General features: G+C 41.2%; 1 protein-coding gene across 4 annotated transcripts in view; it reads left to right on the top strand.

Annotated features, from left to right (window-relative positions):
• Window positions 1–14,234, top strand: part of CCDC117 (coiled-coil domain containing 117) — a 36,517-nt gene that overhangs the window by 4,598 nt on the left and 17,685 nt on the right. For 3 of the 4 annotated variants that reach the window (XM_039505815.1, XM_039505816.1, XM_039505818.1), the window contains exons 3-6: window positions 1,546–1,596; window positions 2,018–2,248; window positions 4,491–4,628; window positions 5,967–9,169. In XM_039505815.1, the coding sequence (XP_039361749.1) occupies window positions 1,546–1,596; window positions 2,018–2,248; window positions 4,491–4,628; window positions 5,967–6,222 (676 nt within the window). In that variant the 3' untranslated portion in view covers window positions 6,223–9,169. Of the gene's footprint in view, window positions 1–1,545; window positions 1,597–2,017; window positions 2,249–4,490; window positions 4,629–5,966; window positions 9,170–14,234 lie in introns of those variants that run through there. The other variant, XM_039505817.1, reaches the window with a different exon arrangement.

Genomic DNA, 14,234 nt, shown 5'->3' with positions numbered 1-14,234 from the left:
AATCCCAGCCCGTTGCTTCTCAAATGCCATACAAAAGAAGACTGCTGCGTTCTTTTTAATGTGGATGAAAAGTGTGTTTATCCAGATCAGTATTACACTGCAGATTTTTTTATTTTTTCATTTGTGTGATTAGTTTGATTAATGTGCCATTAAACCATGTTAAGAGACTAAAGCTGTACAATTGGAAAAAGACCAATACAGTGCCCATCTTTAAAAAAGGGAAGAAAGCGAATCTGGGGCAATACAGCCTCACCTCAGTCCCTGGAAAAATCATGGAGCAGGTCCTCAGTGAGTCCATTTTGAAGCACTTGGAGTAGAGGAAGATGATCAGGAACAGTCAACATGGATTCACCAAGGGGAAGTCATGCCTGACTAACCTGATTGCCTTCTATGATGAGATAACTGGCTCTGTGGATATTGGGAAAGCGGTGGATGTGATAGATCTTGACTTCAGCAAAGCTTTTGATAGGGTCTCCCACAGTATTCTTGCCAGCAAGTTAAAGTAGTATGGATTGGCCCCCACCCCCAACTACAGAAAGGATGTGGAAAAATTGGAGAGAGTCCAGTGGAGGGCAACGAAAATGATTAGGGGGCTCGGGCACATGACTTAAGAGGGGAGGCTGAAGGAACTGGGCTTATTTAGTCTGCAGAAGAGAAGAGTGAGGAGGGATTTGATAGCTGCCTTCAACTACCTGAAGGGGGGTTCCAAAGAGGATGTAGCGAGGCTGTTCACAGTGGTGGCACTGAGCAATGAGCAAGTGAGGGAGGTCTAGGTTGGAAATTAGGAAAAACTGTTTCACTAGAAGGGTCGTGAAGCACTGGAATGGGTTAGCTAGGGAGGTGGTGGAATCTCCATCCTTAGAGGTTTTTAAGGCCCAGCTTGACAAAGCCCTGGGATGAATTAGTTGGTGTTGGTCCTGCTTTGAGCAGTGGGTTGGACTAGATGACCTCCTGAGGTTTCTTCCAACCCTAATCTTCTATGATAATTAAGCACTCACTTCAAGAAACAGGAATACTTCAGGAAAAATACATCTATTCCTTTCCCACCTTCCCCCACAAACACAGTACGAGAGAGAAACTGTCATGGAAATCAGCAAAAGGCAGCTGAGCAAACCCTGTTTTAGAGTGTTCTGCCTTTAGTTTTGGGAGAAAAAATACATGTCAAGTTCAGAATGTCATGCTTCACACTTATCTGAACTTACCTTCTACTTTGGCCATCATGGTTGAGACTAGTTACCAGATGATCCAAACATTGCCCTATTTCAATTATATTCAGGTAACTAATTTCAAGAAGAGATTCATGAAGGTAAACTGCTTCCCTTTATACTCCAACTGTTTTCGTTTTATTTAACAGATTTGTTTCTAGACTAATGCATCTTTGGCTCTGTTTTTCCCCTCATCTGATTATATCAAGGTGACCTGCACACTGAAAGCCATGGAACATAACCCACCAGCAACATGTGCTTTAATTTTCTTGATCACGCTCAGTTCCATCAAAGGTATAAAATACTGTTAGTCAAATAACTGTTCATTCTCCCTTTCCAGAGTTTCTCTTCGCTGTGGAAAGAAGCATAAACTAGAGGAAGAGGTGGATGGGTAAGTTAAACTTGTCTTCAGTGACTTGCTTTTGGCCTGATTCACTCTCTGTCCTATGTGGTGGAGGGAGGTGGATGGTGCGTGATCCAGGGTAGAGCTCAAAAGATTGTACTGTGCTTAGGTGAGGGAATCTTTCCCAATACTACTACTGTTTGGAACCATTATCAGTTGCTTTTTCCTGAACATAAACAGAAACCTTGAATCCAGTCCAGTTTGTATAATACAAATCTAACTGAATGTGTGATACTGATTTTCTTGAAAAGGCATTTTTGTGTTTGAGGAGCTAAAATTTCTTCTTTCTCAACAAAGTATGCAGCTCTGTAGAAATAGGTGTGACGGACAAAGATCTTAATAGTTTTGTTTTTTTTAACAATGTCAGAGATTTCTCTGTTGCCAACTACAAATTTGCTTGGTTTCCTAGTTGCCCTGTGAAGAAGAAGAGACTGATTGAAACTGTTCGCTACTCTCCGAATCCCAGCACTGAAGAGATTCTCTGTGCAGGTCAGCAGGCAGCTGGGGAGGTAGCAAGGCAGTGCATTGGTAGTCTTCATGAAGCTGGCTTGTTAGAAATTCCCTGTGAAGATATGGATCAGACAATGGGGGAACATCAGTGCGAGGTTGCCCGCAGGAAGCTTCAGGAAATTGAGGACAGGTAAACGCAGGGATTGAGTAGAGTGGATTTTTTCCTAGCTTTCCCTTTATTCATAGGCATTGTCTAAGGGATAACTGAGTTTATTGTAGTAGGGTGGCAGCACCACTGTATGTAGGGTTGAGACTAGTTTACTGTTTAACAGCTGTGGTTTTTTTTAAGTGCTCTAAAATCCACGTGGTGACTTGGATTGTCTTGATAAGAGCTTTACCTCATGGGAATCTGGGATACAATGACTGGTCCAAATTTGAGGTAATTGTGAGCAAGGCATTCTCAAGATAAAGCCCCCTTCAAAAAAAACAAAAAAAAAATCAAAATTTTACAGTTCTTAACTTTATTTTGACACACTGGGGGCTCAAACTATGCCTCTTATCCTCCTCGAATTGGTGTTATGGGGTCCGGATTGATTTCAGCTAGTGCCCGGCACCCACTGCCCCTTTGAGGATGCAAGTATCAGAGGGGTAGCCGTGTTAGTCTGGATCTGTAAAAGCAGCAAAGAATCCTGTGGCACCTTATAGACTAACAGACGTTTTGGAGCATAAGCTTTCGTGGGTGAATACCCACTTTGTCGCATGCATGTATTACAGTTATTCAGGGTTAAAGTTAAATTTACAGTGTGGCACAAGCTAGAGAAAGTTGCAAGCCAGAATTTTTGCAGGCAGCCTGTCATCATAGTAACTGGGAAGCTCAGGGTGACATCCTGTAGCCACCACACCTTAGCAAAACCCATGTACTACAAGTTAAAGTCCTGCCCTTGGCAGCTTGCTTAGAATGTGTTATGCACATTAGTTGCTTTCTGCCTGCATTACCTAGGGGTTCCTTCTGGAAGATTTGCCCTTAAAGCAAAGCTTCTGGTTTGAGATCTTGTATTCCAAAGTGTTCTAAAATCCTCATGCATGCTCAGATTTTACTTAAGTATTGTCAAGGAATGTAGTATAATTTAAGAGAGGAAAGATTGAATGAATGAATGATGGTAACAAGAAGCAGCATAAAGGTAATGTACCCATGCCACATGTTCAGGAAATGGGTGAGGAACAGTGGGACTATCTGTCTTACATCTGTGACCCCCATTATTGTATTATTTGAACACCTGTCTTTAATGTATTTATTCTCATGACACAGGGAGGGAGGTGATAATGTCTCCATTTTACAGATGTGGGACTGAGGCACAGAGAGATGTAAGTGATTTGCCCCAGAGCTGAGAGTTGAACCTGGGGTCTCCCAAGTCCTAGGCTAGTATGTAGCCAGTGAACCATTCATCCTTTCTGGCTGGGACTCTTGTCAAAGGAGTTGTTGAGCATCAGGAAATGCATTCATAGTAGAAGGCCTTTTTATAAGGACTGGTATAAGGTCGACTACTGTAGCACAGGATACTGTTGTCAATCAAAAGAATAACAAACTTTATTATGATCTTGGAAAAATAAATACAGAAAACAAAATTGAAATTTCAGTAATTCATCCAGTCTGCACAAACCAAGGATTCACACTTACCAGTTTCATCTTCCAAAGAACTGTAGCTCTTGTGGAAAAAAGGGTCTAAAGAAAATTTAGTCATATGGTTTTCGGTCACAGTAAACTTCAAAGTTGGTATCCCCCATCTCATCGCACAAACTACAGTGAACACTTCAAAATTATACTTCAACCCACCAGTGGCTTAAATATGGGTGCACTCAGTGTTCCGGGAGGGTACACAGTGCTGCAGGTCAACCTTAAGTCAGTGTTAACAAAGTTCTATAGCAGTGAGTTATACCTTTAAATTGATTAGTTTGTGATGTGAGATCTGACGTTTGTAACACCTGTCTGGATCTGCACTGTGAGGTCCATAGTGGACTACATACAGGGTTCTTCTGTTTGCCCTTTTGTAGGATTTCAGGTGTTCTGCTGGGGTACATCTGTGGGTATTCTTAGAAATGTATATACAAGAGCTTTACCAAAAAGGCAATTCTTGCAGTGCATCCTAAGTGGTCAAGCTTTGGGTCATTCTGATCAGTACTCTCAGCCGCTGTAGCATGGGGTCACCAAAATTCAGGACCTTTCAGAGCAGATGAAAATAATCTTTGACGCTAAACTACAGGGAGCTGAGAAGATGAAATTGCTGCTTAACTCAATGTTAATTTTATATTGTGTGGTTGAACTGCATACTCTCCCCTGAACGGGATTCAATTAGCAGTAGGTATACATATTTGTCCGTGATATGGTCAATAATAAGATGTATTATTTCCCCCTTTCCTGCCTCCATTCTTAGGATAATTGATGAAGATGAAGATGTTCATGCCGATGGGAATACTAGCAATCTGCCCACCCTTGTCCTGTCTGATACTCTTCAAAAGGGGCTGAGGAGGGATTTTGATCAAGTCCTGACAAAAAAAATAATAGAGTCCATGTAAGTTCTGGAGGAAATGTTGGAGCTACACAGATAACATACCCAAATAGAGAAAAGGGTTTTGCCTACAGAGTCCATCTCTCCTCTGTTGAGCAAGACTTGATTTCAAACTGTAATTCTTTATAGCATTACTGTTGGAAGATTCTTTGATAATGTGTTTGTGATGTACTGTATCGTGTAGCAGAGCATTATATGTAGTTGCTAAAAATAGGGTACTTGCAATTTACAGTAGAATGCTGAATTCATATAGACTAACATAAGAACATAAGAGTGGCCGTACTGGGTCAGACCAAAGGTCCATCCAGTCCAGTATCCTGTCTACCAACAGTGGCCAATGCCAGGTGCCTCAGAGGGAGTGAACCTAACAGGTAATGATCAAGTGATCTCTCTCCTGCCATCCATCTCCACCCTAACAGACTAGGGACACCATTCCTTACCCATCCTGCCTAATAGCCATTAATGGACTTAACCTCCATGAATTTATCTAGTTCTCTTTTAAACCCTGTTAGTCCTAGCCTTCACAACCTCCTCAGGCAAGGAGTTCCACAGGTTGACTGTGCGCTGCGTGAAGAAGAACTTCCTTTTATTTGTTTTAAACCTGCTACCCATTAATTTCATTTGGTGGCCCCTAGTTCTTATATTATGGGAACAAGTAAATAACTTTTCCTTATTCACTTTCTCCACACTACTCATGATTTTATATACCTCTATCAGAATTCCCTCCCTCCTCCTCTTTTCCAAGCTGAAAAGTCCTAGCATCTTTAATCTCTCCTCATATGGGACCCGTTCCAAAACCCTAATCATTTTAGTTGCCCTTCTCTGAACCTTTTCTAATGCCAATGTATCTTTTTTGAGATGAGGAGACCACATCTGTACGCAGTATTCAAAAAACTCTGTATGGTCCCTATAATACATAATGTTATATACTCTCTCAATTTCACTAACCTTATAGCCTGCCATTGTTCATATATGAAGGTTTCCATATCAAGGGAAAGGTCTCATAGTGTGGTGAACAATAGTGAGCTTCATGGTTGGTGCAGTGGGAGAGAATTATTATTTCATGTTGTTGTACATGGGGTTAGAATTGAGAATAATGGAATGAACTTAAGAAAGGGGAAATGTATGATGAAAATCAGGAAAAACTTCTGTTAGGCCGTGAAAGGAGGAATTGGAACTTTCTCCTTTCTCCAGAAGATTGGACAAAACACTAATGCATGCGCCTTGCGGGACACTTCTCCACAGACAGTGACTTAAGTGGATGATGAAATTAGGTGGTTTTCATTTGTCACAGCTGTTATTGAAAGAGTTTTGATTAAACTAAGACTCCATCCCTTCTAGGAGCCGTCCCTCCATGGAGCTGGTGCTCTGGAAACCTCTCCCTGAATTCCTCACAGACAAACTGAAATCTGTTTCTGTTGCTAAAAACTACAAGCAGCAGGGGACAGAAGGGTGCCAGGCTAAGCAATCAAGTCTTGGAGCCGCCTTCCAACCACAAACTGAAACATTCTCTGAAGCACAACAAACTGTGATGTCTCCAGGACTATATAGTAGCTTGGGAACATCTGGATGTGTAGAAGAGGAGATGGAATTGTAGAAGCCAGATTTCAGGCTGAAATGATGAATTTCTGAAGGTTTCAGTGGCTGGTTTTTGACTCCCTCTACCTTCCAGGTATGAGGTGTGGACCTGAAGTTGTTGTTGTTGGTGGTGTTTTTTTGTTTTCTGATAACAACCAGAAGAATCTGGAGTTGGACAGTTGCAACTTTAGGAGACTGAAGAAAAGCTTTATAGTCTGTTAAAAGCAGCATCTTTTACAAGAAGTCCAGTGGCCTGTTGAGCAAGGAAGAGGTTCTCCAAATGGCTTATTAGGCCTGTCCTCTTAGTTGCCTTTGGTAAAGAGTGAAATGCAGAGATCGAATGCAACAGTGGTTCAGACTACCCCTTATTCTTGGTGAGCCATTAAGACTTTGGGGGATATGCTTGGCTCATTCTATTAGCTTCATGAGAGGTTACTCAAATGTATTGAAAGGAGAAGATATCTCTCACTAGTTACAGGAAGTAAAACAATCCCTCCATCTACTTGGCTTGACCTTAAAATGTAAATATAGAAATTATCTGTGCTGCAGTGTGATAGGGGGAGACAAGTTATAACTGAACAGTAGACTCGTATGGTCTAGTTTTGGTAGAAAATTAAATCAGTGACTCAGCTGGAAGTCGGTTACTAAATTTAGCCTAAGGGCCAGTTAAAAATGTTCAGTTTTCTCTGAGCTAGTAAAGCAGAAGCCTAGAGGATGTTCTCAGCTGATTGGTTTGGCATTTTTACCTTGTGCTGCAGTTTTCCCTTGGTCTGAATCAGATTGGAAAGCCAGACATGACCTTTGGTAATATTTCTGACACAGTTGGTGCTGAATTTACTGACACCTTTTGATTTTAATCTTGATAAATGATAACGTGTGACTCCGATACAGAGGAGCTGCTTTACCAGCTTTGGGTAAATGTTGTCTCAGTAAGGGCCAAATCCTATTTGCCATACATGACTAATCTCAAACTGAGTGGCACTACTTGCATTAGTAGAGTGAGCAGAATTTGGCTCTAAGTAAACCTGGACTTAGTGGTTTATGTAAACCAGAAACACTTGTGTTATTAAAACTATACTCTGTTTTTCTGGAGTTGCAGATTGCATCTGGATTATTAATTTATACTGCAGGAATTTATTCCAGCTAATGGTACTGCAGGAAAGGAATCCAGTTAGCTACTTATTAGAAAATAGTACAAAAATTTATCAGTATGCAGTAAACCATATAATCTTCTCAGTCAACAAAGAGTCAGTCTCAAGGTTTCCTTGGAAACATCTGAACTGAGGTTCCCCTCGTGAAAATACTCTTCTGGGTAAAGTATTAGGATGGTAATTCCCAATCTGTTCGCCTTGACTTCCCCCATACTAGAAGGAAGCCCATGCAGTGGCTCCTCAGCAAAGCAGCTTTAGATTTATTGGAAAAGCAACTATCTACACTTCTTTGCTTAGCACAACACCGTAATGGTTTATGTGGTGAGACATTCTTCTAGTTAAAAACCCATCATATGTATTTTAATATCAAAGCTTTAATTTGCAGTCAGCATTTCTGCTCCTTTGTCTGGCAGTGGCATTTTATGTGAGAGGAGACATTCTTTCTGACATGGGCATTTGGGGGTAGGTAGAGAAGTTCCATTTCTGTTAACTCAGTTTTCTATCCTGCTCTTCTTGCCGAAGATTCTGAAAGAGCTTTAATGTTTAATATTTAAACAAATGTTTAAGAAGTACACACTAAAATTATTCTGAAGTTTGAACCAGCATTGAAGTAGGCTGGAAACTGTTGTATAACTTGACATCTGAAACCTTGATTTCTGTACTGAGCAAATGTGTGCAGCTTTCTTCTGCTCTTGTATCTAATTTTTTGTGTGAGGTTGGTGAAAGCCTCTTATATGTAGTATGTAAAACATCTCACGTGAATGTCATTAACCTACTAAACAGACTTAAATTCCACAGCATCTGAGAGGCTGCAGTGTTACTGTGTATAAAATAATCAAAACAATGGTAGCTGGAGGGAAGACGACATTGTCCACTTTGGGAGGTTAGAAGGTATTGCAGTGCTTCCAAACAGATATCTGCTCTAAGCTTGTATGACTTTGGAAAAGGTTCAGAGTTCAGATTGCGCTTATCTGATGGCTCTGGTCCTAAATTAACTGAATGAGAAGAAGGAAATATTCATATGTTTAATGGAACCGTCTTGCCAATACTTAAAATTATGGTACAGAGGAACATGGAGGACATTAGAAAGCTGATAAGTGTGAAACCCAAGTAGGGCTCTTCTTTTCCTCTTAAAAATATTACTTGATTTTTAAAATCTTGGTTTTTTTAATCTGAATTTCCAAAGGAAAAAGGTATAGATACTGTGTCTATTTCTGGTTTTAACTCCTTTGCATGTCACATGTGTGCCAAAGGTGGCTATTCAGATTATGTTTCCTCCTTTAATTCTTTGCTGATGCAGTTTCCACTGAGCCCTAATACTACTCTACCACTTGAGTTGAGATTTCTCAGTGGATTATTGGCAATGTGTTTATTGGCCTAAGCCACGGGATGACTTTATATCTAAAGCAGTTAAGCTTTAATTAGCAAACATCTAATTTGGTTTTCAGAGGTCTTTTCTGTTTTATATTAAGGGGAAACAGTTCAAAGCTCTTCTTGTATTGATGAGGGAAAGGGAACACTGCTTCCCATCCAGAAACTAAATGGAATGCTAATTGAACTGAAATTTGCTTCAAGGAAACATTTTAAGGTGTGGGCGGCTGCAGTCTTTACAGTTCAGTCTATTGTTAGCATTCTTAAGTTTTTTTTGTTAGTTCTGCATGTTAAGTGAGATGGCACAAATGGTGCAGTACTGGGAAAATCCTTGCTGGATGCTTTATTTTGAAATATGAAAGATCTCATTCTGGTCTGTCTTCTGTTGGGACCAAATCACCATTTGTATGTCATAGTTTTCAATAAAATTTTTAATGTTTTTTAGATTGCTGTGCAATGTTCTTGCTGTAAAACACACTGGAAATTAAGACAAAAGCTAGACAGGTGGAGTTTAGTTAGGTTTGAAAGAGATCCAGAAATTAGGGTAAAGTACCCTTCGTGCGTCTGTAGCTCATTGTGCAGCCTAAATAGGAGTTCCATTTGAGACATTGAAATCCTCCTTTCTGCTCCTTTGCTGCATTCAAGGTATAATGAAAAAGAGTTGGAAATAGGATTAAAAACACAAGTTTCATAGTTAATTTATAATAACTTCTCACTGGGGATGTGAGAGGAAATAATACTTTACCCTTTTCTAGCACTGTCCATCCTTCATCACTTCAGCAAACATTAAGGCAGGCATCCCCGTGAGCATGGTCAACATGTTTCCTCATCTGTAAAATGGAAATAATAAAGTATAGTGATTAAGTGATTTGCCCATATTTTGCACTGACTAGACCCATCTACATTAAAAAATATTAATGTTCCTCCAAACTAGGTCAAACATGTGGATCACTTGCCATACACTTTGTGTCCATGCACAAGTGCTTCTAATGTCTGGCAGCCATTCCCAATATCAGAACAATTGCACCAGATCCAGGTAATTTTTAAGACCTTCCCCACAGATTGGATCAGTTCAGACTGCTTCCATGTTAATGTAGACTGATGGTGCAGGTATTGTAGAGTTGCACCAGCTCTGTTCCTCCCACCATAATCCTACAAAGTTTCTGTCTGCCATTTTGACGATTCCTAGTGTCGGCTCTGTTTCCTGTCTGCTTTTTCATGTTCACCCATCTTGTTTCTGTGAAAGCCTGGGAGCAGCCATCTTTGCCTGGCATCCTTCTCTTGGGCAGAGCTTGCAGTAGCCAGTCCCAGTCTTGATTTGCAATACTTGAATTTGAATTAGTAGTGGTATTCCTCTTAAACTTCATAAGCATGCACAGGTGGCTAGGTGTGACAATGACAAAATTAAAATATAGTGCTCTCTTTATTACATTTAAATATTATATTAAAAAAGCAGTACTACAAAGGATGAGATATTGGCTATTCAGCATCATGCGTAGCCCACAAGCCTCCCTTTGCTGAGTTGACAGTTCCAGTGTTCTAATGGAACATAGCTGTCATAAGAGGTCATTGGTATGGAGGGAGAGGCGATCTCTCATGTACCTGGAGCCAATCCCATGGAGAGGGCAGATTGCATTTCCTGAACTGGACTCTGTGGTCAGTAGGGAGCCTGCACAAAGAGCTGAGCACTGAGGTGATGTGCTACGAAGTATATGCGCAACTCATTTGTATCAGATGGAGCTTGTAGGCATGTGGCTTTACTCCTGAATGGGAATTGCACTAATAAAGCCTGGAGGTGTCACATGTGGTTTGTTGTGTGGCTAGGTTTGTGCCCAGCAGGACGGGGTATAGTCTTCTGGTCAGAGGCAGTTGTCAGAGGACTTCCTGCTATGTGGTCTTGTGGTCTCAAAAGTCCTCCGAGGCTGCAGACTGACCTAACAGTCAAAGTAGTTGTTGCAATGGAGGATGTTACAGAGGAGGTACATTCTTAAGTTTCCTTCTTCCCACCAATGCTGCCTGGGTTCAGCTTTATCCAGCTGCTTTCATCCAGGTGCAGATGTTAGGCACTCAGAATGCTGGGTGATGGTGCCATTTACATTTGATGTAAATAAGAACCAATCCCAGATCTCCTTTATGTATGGATGGCTTATCCATGTCGCTTCACCAGCTCCCCTAATGGCTGAGGCCAAGAGAAGAAATACCAGCATAGAAGGTAATCCCCAGGAGAATGTCATCCAATATCCAATGCTTTGGAAGAACCGAACACACTTTTCATGAATAAGGCTCCAGTAGGTGGCAGTAGCCTCCAGTTCAACCTTGTCTTAAATTCCAGGGCAACTCTAATAGAACCCATGACAGTTGAAAAATTATTGCATAATATGTTTGTGGTAGCCAAACTGAGCGGTGCAAGGGCATGGGGAGTGCTTCTCCCTATGAACTTTTAGCCTGGTGTGCTAAATAAAATGAGGCCTTTCTTTTGAAAGCTCACAGCTCAAGGGCAAAACCCAATGGGAATGTTCCTTTAGAGGGAGGGGCTATCCTGTTGGTCCCACAGATCTATTTTTAAAATGTTCACTACTTTGTCAGTAAGAAACTAACATGAAATGACCATTTTGTTTGAGAGACAAGCAAAGCACTACCACTTGAACACACACTACTGGAAGCTGGACACTGGATAGTGCTATTGCTAGCACATTTATTGGTTGGCAAATAATGCTTTCAGGAGAGTTACTCAGCAGTTGAGATACCAAGGTAACCTCCTATGAAGGTAAAATATAATGGTGTAAACACAAATTTCTGATTAGAAGATGTGAAGGATGATGTGCTCCATTGGGTCTTGTATGACCTCTGTAAACTCCATTCAATGCCATGTTTGTACGTGGTTCTCTACAGGAGCATAGTAAAGATCTAACATCAGTCTCTTCCCTTGTTAATACAGGATTGTTTCCTGTAGCACATTACTATTTGCATTAACATAAGGTCTAGAAGCCTTAGTCATGGACCAGAACCCTACTGTGCTAGGCTGTCCCTGCCCCAAAAAGTTTACATTCTAAGCAAAAGACAAGAGACAGCAGATGGACAGACAGATGGGAGCATACAAGGAAATGTGGGACAATATTGGTCAGCATGATGGGCAGTGGTGTCTGCACACCAGCAGCCTAACCGTTGTCAAATTCTGTACAACATTCCTGAAGCTTTCTCTAATTCAAGATTAAATTTGCCAGTGTCAGGGTTTCAGCTGCTTCTCTTGCAAAACTGTTTCCTAAAGCAGTGGGCATTATTGTTAAGGAACTCATTCCTGATGTCCAGCCCAAATGTTCTCTTCCTTCCTTTAACCTTATTTAGTAGCCCAAATATAAAATTGCTGTATTTTCTTGTGATTAAATGGGCTGTTATAACAGGAGGGCTGTTAGAGTTGAAAACAGTCCACTTTCTGTTATAATTTCCTATCTTGAGCACCATATAGTATATTTTAATATTATGATACAATGCAGAGCCCTCAGTCAGAATCAGGGCCCTGTTGCACTGTGTGTGATACAGAGGTAGATATGGTCTCAGCACTGAAGAGCTGATGTACATAGATTTCACAGTGCTGTTGTTTCTACAGCACTTTAATTTACAACTATTGTTCAACTGATTAAAGCAGCTTAAAGTTGCAGGACTGCTCTTTAATTAAAAAGACCACTGTGCATTTGTTAGCCAGTGGCTCAGGATAGTTGCAGTGACACAAGGGCCTTGCATGGGAGAAGGAAAATGGAGAAAACTGGCAGGATCCTTGTCTGCAGGAAGAAACCAATTTGAAATAGGTTGTAGAATAGTAAATATTTCTGTTGGGTTTTGTCTGTAGGAATCCATTGAAATACTGGATTTTGCAGCTGCAGTGCAAACAGGGCTGAAAATTTGCATATGATGTTTTTAGCCTATGATGACCTGACCCATCTGTTGAGATTCAGGTGTGTTCATGCTTCTCTGAACATGCTGTTCACTAAGATTCAAGTCCTGCTCATTGCCATGGATGTGAGATAGCAGGTGCTTGCTTTTTGTAACTGTTTAAATAGAGTGGACAGACTATTTTCTGGGCATGGAAGTTGGACCAATTCTCATCAGGCCAACTACATTTCTCTGTGTCTCCTTCTCTGGAATCCAGTGGCAGATATAGAGGCTCCCTGCTTTGTTTGTGTTATCTTTCTCTTATTGAATCCTTGGATCTGCTGCAAATCTCTGCTCTGCTGGTGGAGTTCAGTGTTTCTTGGCTGTGTGGTGTGGGTATGTGATACTGAACAGTAGCATCCTGACATTGCAGGAAGAGGAGAAGCTAGAGTTAGGATGTTTGCTGATCAACCAAAGACTGAGGGAGTGCTGAATTAGACAGAGTGATGGCCATTTGGATTGCTTTGTAAGCTGGGCATGAACAATAAGCATTTTAATATGGCTGAATGTGTGTATCTAGGAACAAAGCAGGTAGGCTATATTTTCAGGATCAGGGACCCAGCCTGGGAAGCAGCAACTCTAAAAAGACTTTGGGGATCATGGTGGATAATCAGTTGAACATGACCTCAGTGTGATGCCAGGCCCACTGATTATAAAATGGTTTAAAAAAGGTCAACTGGTCCACATCATTGGTCACTCTTGCTAGCACTGCTGAAGTTGTACCAGTGCTAGATAAACAGTGGGAGAACTGCTTGTAATTCTCAAAGTAGACAGCCTCCATGTGCACTGTGAGAAAGTTACTGCGTTAACTGAAAGGAGCTGCGTGGAAGCAGGTTTCCCTCTAATTTTTAGCTGCTTTGCAGAGAACCTGGTTTAACCTTCCCTAACATGGCTAATTAGTGTAGATCCAGTCCCTGGAGAAGAAAGAACTTAGCCCTTTAGATGAGTGCATGTTGTTCAGACATGTGTATGCTTAAGATATTGCTTTCTATATGGGTTTTAAGACACTTGTTTCATACCTTCCTGTAACTGGCTCTTGCCATCTCCTTATTACAGTAGCTGCTCAGATTTCATAGGGAAACTCCAGTATTTCCACATCCCCTACAGCAGCCCTGACAAAAACGCTTTTAGGAGACTGGAGAGGAGAAGTCTGGGGGAAAGTGGGCCTACTAACTTAAAAAATAATATTGTGCCCTGCTGTAATATCTTTCCTCCTGAAGGCTTCTAGGTAGCATCACAAATGATATGTAATGCAGCTGAGTCTGGGTGCACGAGCTAATCTGAACACAAGGAGAGGGTAGTAAGTAAACATGAGCCAAGGCAGACTGCCCTGGACTCTCCCTTATGAGAGGCTCTGTAGCAGAGGTTGGTGTCTGGGAGTAGGGTGAACAGGTTTCTACAGGTAGGGGCATCAGTTTTCTGAGGGAGAATGAACAGGGTTTCTTTGTGGGAGGCACGTTAGAAACTATGGCAGCTGTTCGGATAGCTAAAGGGCTCAGCTTAAAACGTCTCATTTTTGGCAGTTCTCTGCTGTGGTGATTTGTTAAAAAAATAAATGCCTTACTTTCTAGTAAGGTGT

Source organism: Mauremys reevesii, linkage group 18 (genome assembly GCF_016161935.1).
Source record: "Mauremys reevesii isolate NIE-2019 linkage group 18, ASM1616193v1, whole genome shotgun sequence".
Classification (NCBI taxonomy): domain Eukaryota; kingdom Metazoa; phylum Chordata; order Testudines; family Geoemydidae; genus Mauremys; species Mauremys reevesii.
This window is presented reverse-complemented; position numbering and strand designations above follow the sequence as displayed.